The following is a 9455-nucleotide window of genomic DNA, read 5'->3' as shown; positions in this document are numbered from 1 at the left end:
CCACGAAATCAATTTAAAGCGAACGCTGCACAAAAAATGTCTAGTGACTCAAAAATCAAAATTAAACAACATTGCGACGAGCTATGTACACCCTTTCTCTTTGCTAATGTAATATTTTTGGCGCTATAGATTCTGAAAGCCGAATTTTAAAATTCGTTTCCCAAAAGATTAATTTATTAATTTGTAAATGCATTTATTGGTAAACCCATTTTCTTCATTTACCATCATCATGATAGTATGAAAAAGTATAAAACACCATCATGCCAAGGGTATGCAAAACGAAAACGAATTGATAAGAAATTTAATTCACCCTGAAGTTGGTGTTTAATGCACCACCTCATCCAATATCAGGTTTTTTAAATTTATAATGGGGCAATCAAGTCCAGGTAAATAGATTGCGCACACTGCCGCCTAATAATAGTTTGGGGGCGATCGATATTTAATTTTTATTGTCGTTACTTCAACAGCGCTTAGCACTGGTTAATTTATGAGGCCTCTGCAAATATTTACCATCACGGCGGGCAGCGTGGACTTATCAAATGATTAACGTCCATTTGAAAGCAATTAACATCTAAACACCTAAACATCTAACATCGTCTGCTGGCACCTCTCGCGCTGTGCGGCCATGCGCTTGGATGGCCGGGAGACTCATGACTCAATGTCTGTTTGGACACGAGAAAAAGAAGCAAGTCGTTGTGCGTGGCCCCGCGTTGCGCATACGCCATGTGTCACAGCGAAAGTCGGATGACTTCTTTACATTTGCCATGGCATAGTAGGCATGGAGTAGAATGGAATGGCATGATGTGGGTGGCTTCTAAGAGCATACAGAGAGGAACAAGAATAAACAAAAATAAAACACACACACACACACATGCACCACATCACAGATCAAATAATTTAATTAGCAGTGGCCCCTCAATTGTGCTCGTTTTAATTACATATATTTTATCAGAAGTCAGGGCAGGACAGGGTAGGGCAGGGCAGACCAACGGCAAGTCAACGGCAAGCCAACAGCAAGTCTTGGCTTGGCCCATGTGTCAATAAGTCAAGTGATGTTAATTAATTGAGGCCGATAGCAAAATGCTCTGCAGCAGTCAGGCTGCCATAAGCAGATTACGGACATTGCAATTAAACTAGGCATTCGCACAATGGTTACACAACTGAACCCTGCTCCTGACTCTACTCTCATTTTAGAAGCGACAGGAAACTATGGCTTACTAATACGTTTATTTCTATACCTATTGTGTGTTCGTTGGCCAGGCACGGCACTCCAGTCGGGCCATTGAGACAAATCACGTGCATATCAATCTCGAGGGTCTTCCTGAGCAGCTTAATATAAGTAGGTTCTATTTCGGTCAGATATGATAGGGAACTTTAACCGGGCAACAGAGATAGTTCGGAATCAGTTTGGCTTTAAAAAGACTTGTCACATTTAGACTTCTTTGCACCCCGCCATGACATAGCTTTATCGCCCTAGAGTCCAAGAGGTACATGCCTAATTAATTTTGAGATAATCAAAACAATTTGGTCTTCTGCACCACCTGCGAGTGGTTGAAGTGGTGCTGTGCTATTCGATAAGCAATGCTGCCAGGACGAACCAGGTTACGCTCTAGGGCATCGCCATACAACTGCACCAGAGATGGCTCCTCCTCCACCGGTTCCAGATAAGCAGAAAGTCCACCGATTAACTGCAATGAAAACTTGCAGTCGATGAACATTTTAAATTGCGTTTTTCCAAGAACCTACCAGATCTGGGTCGCAGTTGAGAAAGCGCATGACCTGCACATGCTCGGACCAGAGCCGCCGTCGCCACTTGTTGTCGTACTTCTGGGCCAAAGGCAGCAGTACCAGCGAACTGAACAGCTCATCGCCGTAGCTGGCCGCTGCGAAGTGCTCCACAAACAGATAGTAGAGTGGCTCGAATCTGGCCTTATCCACGAACTCGGCATCGAAATCAAAGTGAAGCGTAACATTCTGGGCGTAGAAGTCCTTTAGGTAACCGTGCAGCAGCTGATGCAGATCCGGCTCCAAGAACTGCGAGTCGGGACCCATAAAGGCAATCATCAGATACATAAGCTTTTCCAGCGGGGAAACAATCTGCAAGCCTTCCTTCTCCAGTTGCCGCACAAACATAAGGGTCATGCGCAGCACTTGCTGTTCTGTAAGAGGAAAAGGATTGATTCGATGTCCTCAAAGAGAGATTAACTTTACGTTTGTTTCACCTGAAAATATTGCCGCTGGCTGCTGCTGTACATTCTGCAAGTAGTTGCCGAGGATAAGACGCATCTGAAAGAATGGCCAATCAGCCGGCAGGATGGGTGCCTGCGTGTAGCACAGCGACAGTGAGGGCTCAGAGTTGTCCTACTTGTCGCAAGGTAATGGTTAGTGACTCAGAAATACGTGAAGAATTTGGCAATCTTACAGCTATCACGTGCGGGTAAATCATTTCCATGCAGGTCTGTTGCAACAGCTTCAAGCACGCCGCGTCCAACTCCACGTACTTCCCATTGAAGATAAAGCGCTCGAATGTGCTCTTGATCTGTGTCGCATGGGCCGTGGAGAGGCAGCACAGATAGTTGTAGACCAGCTGCAGCAACTGCGTGCGATCCAAGTAGGTCTCTAGTCCATCTGTGACGAGCAGCTGATGAACGAACCTCAGCTCGCTCCGTGCAAAGAAGTTGGTGGCCAGGATGCGGTTCAGTCCCGAGCTCATTTGACGCAGATACTCGGCCACTGGCTCCAGCACCGACGGTTGCAAAAGCGCCTCAAACAATGGCCTCTCCCCAGACTCCAGGGACAGGTCGCGCAAAGCCCAGATGCCGCTCAACAGGTGCACCGGATACGTGTCGCTGACAATCAGCTGGGGTCCACAGTCATGCATCAATACTGCGCCCACATTCGGCAACGCTGGATGGATATTGCGCCGATCGACGGGGCGTCGCAGAAAAACAGAGCCCTTGCTGGAAAATAGTAATTAAATGGGTGATGAAATAGGTGATGCCCCCCAATCAACTCACCTTAGGTCGCGCACACATGCAACGAGGCTGGGTGAGCGCACAAACTGTGGAAGAACGCTGCGTAGAAATGGCTGAAAGGCCGTCATTCCCAAATACCCGTGGCGGCAGAACCAAGAAACGACATACAACACAGCACTCAATAGCGTGAGTTGGGTGAACTAAAGAGATGCCAAATGCTATAGGGTATTGGAGAAAGCTATTCGATTTGGGGCGCACTCACATCCTTGATAGAATCAATGCGCGAGGCAGAGTGCATCCAGCTGCAACAGCAGTTGTGTAGTGGCCCTGCCAGCAGCTTCTGCCCATCCACGTCACAGGCTCCGCTCTCGCCGGCGCCCACAATTGCCACGAGAAGGGCCGCTGCGTGCTGTCGTATCAGCACCGATCCGCCCACTCCATCGAAAATACTGTGATTGCAGTGCCAGTCCACCATTTGGCGCAGGGCGGGCAGGAACTGTCTGTAACAACGATTTAAACATAGATGAAGTGCCACTCAATAATAGTAGCTATTAGACACCACACATTCCCCCAGATGGCTATAAAAGAGGGCTTTACTTGAAGAGCAGCCTCAGTCGAGTCTGGAAATTTATATCGACACAATGACCTCCTCCAGGAATGTTTGCCTTTTTCTGGCCGTGCTCATCGCCTACGATTCGCTGGCTCCGAGCCAAGCCGTGAGTATTTCTGTTCAATCAGTTGGTAAACAAGCTCAAGTCCTGCCGAAATAGTTTGAGCTCTCGCCGACGATGAAAAAGCAAGTAGCAAAGCTGAAGGATCGCTGCATTAAACAGACAGGAGCATCCGCAGGTGAGCGTATATCAATTGACAATATTTCAATGATGTAGCTAATAATAATCATCGAGAATTTCAGAACGAATGCTCCAGGCGAAGAAAGACCAGGTATTGCCCGATGATCCGGCCTTCAAATGCTTTCTGCACTGCATGTTTGACATGTTAGGACTGGTGCGTTGACATGTTAGGATGTGACTGGAGAGAAAGATTTAATTAAAGGCGAGAGACTCCAATTCTGTTCTCCACAGATCGACAGCCGCAACGTAATGCAATTGGAGTCTCTTATCGAAGTCCTGCCTGAAGAGATTCACCCCGAGATCAACGAACTAGTTGGCAACTGCGGCACCCAAAGTATGTATTAGCATATCGGTTTCCTTTCTTGGGAGGCCCTATTGATCCCCATCGTTTGCAGAGGGAATTGATGGCTGCGACACGGCTTTTCAAACCGTCAAGTGCTATCTCAGTGTGAACAAAGATTTCATCACGGAGCAGATAATGAATTCAATGCAATAGAAGTTCTCACACACCTGTAGAGGTCGCGATCCACAATCCCCAGAAGGAGCAAACAGCGCAGGATGCGCAGTGACTCGACCTGAACGCGTACCATTTTTCCCTGAAAAACGAGAGAGAGTCTTCATTATGTATACCAATAAACCAATAAAAGATCTGCTACAAACCCCAACACTGTCGCGTAGAAACAAGTACTCTTTTAGTCGCTCGATCAGAACGCCCTTTGAAAGGCTCTTGGCTATGTCCAAGTGCTGGCAGATCAGTATTCGAATAAGCTTCAGGCAGAGTGGCTGGGGCTGGCCGTAGAACGCGACGCTCGACGACGACCCAGAGGGCAGAAAGTGGGTTAATATAACATCTAAGAGATGGCTTTCGTTTGCCAACTGCCGTGCAACCTTTATACTTGTGCGAGCGATTCGTATGAGCAGCTTCAGACAGGAGTCCACGGTGCTGTTGTCAGGACGCATTGAACTCAAGATGAACCTGTGGTTACGCAAAAAGACTATACTTAATTCTTTAAAATTAATCACAAATACTAAGGCTCACGTAATCCGCTGCAATATATTCGTTCGGAGCAGACAATCCATGAGGTCTGTCTCGGCCAGCTGAAAATCATCCATGGACATGCGACTCTCCGTCTCATCCTCAGCGACATCGGCTCGCACAGAGGGACTGCTGGTCAACAGTTTCATGTAGCGCTGCAGAAAGGCAATGGATGTCGGATCGGAGTCCGAGTCGCTGTAATTGCTCACGACCTGAAGCGTTGGCTGCCAATGGCAGTAGGGATTGTCGTGGATATAGTCGAGCAGCACCTCGTCCGTTTCGTTGTAGAACAAGCAGGCCAATGCCCTGCTTACTACCTCAAGCTGCGCGGCCACATTTTCATCGAGGCCAAAGCGCAGTAGGAAGAACATTTTTGAAACCGGGAGCGTGAGCACCTGGTCATAGAAGCCCTGATTGTAGATGCTGAAGATACCCGCGATGGCACCAAATGCCGATATCCTTTGTTGTAACACAGTGGAGCTGTCAATTAAATGGGAAAATTAGGAAAGCTCTTTGCCCAAGCCACACCGCACCTACCGAGCCAGCCGAAACAGCTCCTGCAGCGTGTACCCCGGCCGTTCAGCTTCCTCGCCGTGCAAATAGAGCTCGCGCTCGTCCACTGGAACGGAACGGTCCTGGTCTGGGTTCTTGAGCGTGTGCGGCAGTAGAACACCCTTCCAATCAAAGCGCGCATCGAACTGCTGTCCCGGCTTGAGCTGGCTCATCTTCGCTGGTATATCGCGCATCCAGGCCAGCTTGTGCTCTTCCACAAGATTGAAATTAAGCCATTTTTCTTCGTCACTTTGCAGTAAGAGCGCATGTGCTGGGTTGGAGTCGACCAACGATGAAATCGGCTGTTGAGGCTGTGGCGTGGGCTCGATGGGCTTTGGAGATGGCTCGCTCACAACCAAAGGGCTTTTGGTTCCACGATTTTTGGACAGCAATGCAAGCAATGCCGGATCTGTAATTGGGGTTTTGCGAGTCGTATTAATAGCTAAATAATGAAAAGCTGTGGCCATCAGTTGCCTTACCCAACGTGGCCTGCAATCTTTGACGCTCGGCTAAAATTTCCTCTTCGCTCATTTGACTGAGAAGAGCCATGTTCTCGTCATGTAGTTCCTTTGCCAGTTTCGCATCTTTTACAATGGCACTACGTCCGGTTGGTGCCTTGGAAATTAGTTTCGTTTGCGATTCCTCAACAGTCTTTGCGCCTCCTTCCAAAAGCTGTTTGGCGAAAATGCTGCGAGGCCTGTTGGTGGCTGGCTGTGAGGTGTTCGAAAGTTATTAGATTTGGAAAAACCCGCTTCAGGTTCCGCCTTACCTGATTGGAATGTCGGATTGAGGGACGCTGTGCACCTTCGGCTCTCTCCACTATCTCGCCAAGCACGGCGCCCATCAAGCTGGGATTTACTTTGCTGCCTCGCACATCTCCCAGCATGTTCTCATGGATTTCATCGAACAGTACCTTGGTCGAAGGAGAGCCCTCACTGCTCGTTGCAGCAGTCACTGATTTTTTGACGGTCAATTTGGGCTCCTGTGCTCCTTGCTCATTGGTGGAGGATATACGACCTAGCTTCGCCTGCTCTCGCTTCTGTGCAAACATGGACTTCTTTGGAACTACAGAAAACATAATGTAAATTCACATGGCATCAGGCACAAACCAAAAAATAATAGTCACTTACTCTTTTCCATACGTACAAACGCCGCTGCTGGCTGAAAACTTGGATTTTTCTGTCGCTCCGCCTGGAAGTCGGCTGCCATGCTGAGAACATCCTCCTCGCTTTCACCCGGCTTAAGTTTTTTAAACATTTTCAATTTCAGACAAACGAAATTTCAAAACAAACGCAGCATCAGGGCTGCACAAGTGGCCGCTGAACAGCTGGCTCAGGGCTGCATCGGAACAGTGAAAACAGCTGGTGCAGGGTTGCAGCGAGATGGGGCGGTAAGAGTTCAAGCAATTAATCGAAAACACTGTTATTATTTAAAAATGTACTTTTAATTACCGGCAATTAGCAGAGTGGTAGGTAGAAAAAAATTTAATAATTAATACATATAAATACATATGCAAGTCAATGATTATTTTCCATCTTAATGCTGGGGGAGCAGCCCCTACTTCTTAAAAGTGGTGCCCGTATTCGCCGCACACTTGGTCAGCGAGTGCTGAGCCACCAGAGTGTCCTTGTGGGGCAGCGCAGCTATTTGGAAGAAAAGATCGATCCCCTCCTTGAAGAGCTCAATGGCCTCGCCAGTCTTCTGCGCCTGCATCGCCTGGGCCGCTTCCCTGTAAAGCTCTTCGATTTTGATCAGCCGGGAGACGCTCTCCTTCAGGGAGATATTCTTGCGACAGCGAGGACAGCGCACATCCTTGGCCAGGTCCTTTGGGAACTTCAACAGATTCACACAGTTGGCCGAAGTGCACCTTTAAGTATCGTAATATGTATCGTAACCTTTGGAGTTCCGATCCGCAAATATACTTACCAGAAGCGCACCTGCTTGTCCAGCTTCTGGAGCAGCGGCCAGTTCTCCTGGCAGGCCATGCAGCTGCAGCTGAAGGAGTATCTGCCACGAAGAGACCTCTGGCGCTCCTTGAGATTGGTGTACGTGAAGATGGGGCCATAGTTGACGGCGACCACTTCGTTCGGACGATGCGGCTTGGTGGCCGCCAGCACCAGCTTCTTGCCCACAAAATAGCTGGCGACGCTGCAGGGAATGGGAATGGGAAAAGGAGTGCGTAAGAGCAGAGTGCGTTCCGGCGGATCCAGCACTCCTCTTACCTTGGCCAGCATTCGTGGTTGAAGTAGGAGCCAGTGCCGTAGAGACCTGCGCCCACATGCACCGTCTTGCTGCCTTCGAACCGATGCTCGTCCGTCACCTGGGTCTGGTAGATCTCGTGCGCGTTGTACTGCAGCACCTGAAGCAGGCCCAGCAGGGCGGTGGCCACCTGCAACTCAACGGCTGTCGGATTGACGCCCTCGGTTTTGCGCTGGCCAAAGTACTGCGCTTTCTGCAGGATGCGCATCAGGAACCCGGCCATAAGAGAGCGCTGCAGGTAGTCCTCCGCCTGACGCACATCCTCGTGCGAGCACAAGTTCTCAAAGAGCAGATTGGCCGTGGCCAGGCCATCGTCCACGCTGGCGGCCTGTGTGAAGATGCGCAGTGCAATGAAGCAGAGGATGGACATGCCGGAGCCAATGAGCAGATCCATGAACTCGCACTCGAAGCGATGGTAGCTCTCGCAGGCCTCGCCCATGCACTGGGCAGAGCAGAAGGCAATCCCGGAGCAATGCAGACAGGCCACGGGAGTGTGCAACCTACGAAGGAAGAGGGAGGTTCATCAGTCAGTGGCACTGAAGAGCCAACGATCGGAGCACTTACCGCTTGAAGCAGTGGTGACAGCGGGTGCCAAAGAAGCTGGGAATCAGGCAGGCCGCCACAGGATTCTCGCACAGCACCACATCGCCCGTCTTCAGGCACTCGCTGGCCACAACGAAGCGGCCCTTCTCCTTGGTCTCCACGAGCTTCACGACATTGGCGGCGCCGCTCAGTTCCGGGTTTTCCCCGTGGGCCAGCTGCGGCACCTTCTCCGTGGATGGCTCCTTCTGGACAGGCTTTATCCCTGCGATTTCTTTGCGGCATATCGCAATGTGGGTGGTGTCGGAGCCAGCCAGTTTTTCGGCTATCTTCAAGGAGATTTCAGCCCGAGCACTCTCTCCCATTACTGCCAAAGAGGAAGTATGAAAATTGCGCCTAGAGGGATACCTTGTTGCCCCACTCACCCGCATAGGCCTTGGCCATCTTGCAGTAGTAGTCGACGCTTCCCTTCAACTCCAGACCGAAATTGGTGGCCAGCTTGAGGTCGCTGAGAGCCGGTTCGCCCTCGCCCAGGCCAATCAGGATGGATGCACGCGATCGGTAGGCCAGGGCGAGGGTGAGTCCATCGTCAATGGTGGGACTCACATTCCGTTGGGGAGCACGCATCACGGCCAGATTGGCGGCCAGCAATGCCTGTTGGAGGAGCTCCCTGCGCTCATCCGCCTCATTCGTGCTGCAGCTCAACAGGTAGAACTTGTCCGCCTGGGCCCGCCTCTGGAAGGAGAACAGAGCGTCCTTCAGCTTGTAAACCGGCTGGACGTGCTCCAGTACACCGAGCACCGGATCGCACACCTCGCGATCACTGAATATGGAGAGCACACGGGCCGCGTTCGACTTCAGTTTTCCAAAGTAGTTCTTCAGCCACTTGTCGCCACATGTCTCCCTCACATCGCCACAGAAATCGTTGAAGAACCCCTTCTTCTCCGACTGGACGGTGCGCGTGGAGCATATCTTCTGGTATGTCGGATCGTACTCCATCTGATTTCTCCGTAAATTATGTAAAATGGAATACAATTCAAGTTTCTGTTCGGCGTCGGGTGAAAATTCTACTCATCCGCGTTTCCTGCTCACTTTTTCCGCTGCTGCTGCTGCCTGAGTATTGAAAACAGCTGGCGGACGGTTGGTGGCCCTCCAAAAATAGCACCCCGATCCGATCGCTCAGTTCGCCGCGTTATAAATACTCGCGACGGATTAAATTGTGAACCAGTGCTAGTCGCATCC

General features: G+C 50.2%; 3 protein-coding genes across 4 annotated transcripts; 1 reads left to right on the top strand and 2 right to left on the bottom strand.

The window, feature by feature from the left end:
- Positions 1-872: 872 nt before the first annotated feature.
- Positions 873-6743, bottom strand: LOC108152549 (RNA polymerase II-associated protein 1). Its single transcript, XM_017281961.2, has 13 exons — positions 6545-6743; positions 6184-6479; positions 5894-6125; positions 5400-5823; positions 4866-5342; positions 4487-4802; positions 4337-4422; positions 3238-3475; positions 3018-3175; positions 2423-2960; positions 2223-2361; positions 1747-2159; positions 873-1688 (listed from the first exon to the last, which is right to left on the bottom strand). The coding sequence occupies exons 1-13, from the start codon at positions 6669-6671 to the stop codon at positions 1515-1517; spliced, it is 3618 nt and encodes a 1205-aa protein (XP_017137450.1). The 5' UTR covers positions 6672-6743; the 3' UTR covers positions 873-1514.
- Positions 3578-4491, top strand: LOC108152551 (general odorant-binding protein 69a). The gene is made up of 5 exons (XM_017281965.2): positions 3578-3691; positions 3746-3824; positions 3889-3980; positions 4058-4160; positions 4222-4491. The coding sequence occupies exons 1-5, from the start codon at positions 3617-3619 to the stop codon at positions 4320-4322; spliced, it is 450 nt and encodes a 149-aa protein (XP_017137454.1). The 5' UTR covers positions 3578-3616; the 3' UTR covers positions 4323-4491.
- Positions 6744-6876: 133 nt separating the features above from the next.
- Positions 6877-9416, bottom strand: LOC108152550 (SET and MYND domain-containing protein 4). Of its 2 annotated transcripts, none has more exons than XM_017281963.2 (6): positions 9306-9416; positions 8639-9212; positions 8238-8580; positions 7637-8173; positions 7341-7562; positions 6877-7281 (listed from the first exon to the last, which is right to left on the bottom strand). In XM_017281963.2, exons 2-6 carry the CDS (start codon positions 9210-9212, stop codon positions 6972-6974), a joined length of 1986 nt encoding a protein of 661 aa, XP_017137452.1. In that variant the 5' UTR covers positions 9306-9416; the 3' UTR covers positions 6877-6971. The 2 variants fall into 2 exon arrangements, with proteins under 2 accessions (XP_017137452.1, XP_017137453.1); XM_017281964.2 differs by having other exon boundaries at positions 8639-9219; positions 9306-9415.
- Positions 9417-9455: the final 39 nt, after the last annotated feature.

The sequence above is a fragment of the Drosophila miranda genome, chromosome XR (assembly GCF_003369915.1).
Source record: "Drosophila miranda strain MSH22 chromosome XR, D.miranda_PacBio2.1, whole genome shotgun sequence".
NCBI classification, from domain to species: Eukaryota; Metazoa; Arthropoda; class Insecta; order Diptera; family Drosophilidae; genus Drosophila; species Drosophila miranda.
This window is presented reverse-complemented; position numbering and strand designations above follow the sequence as displayed.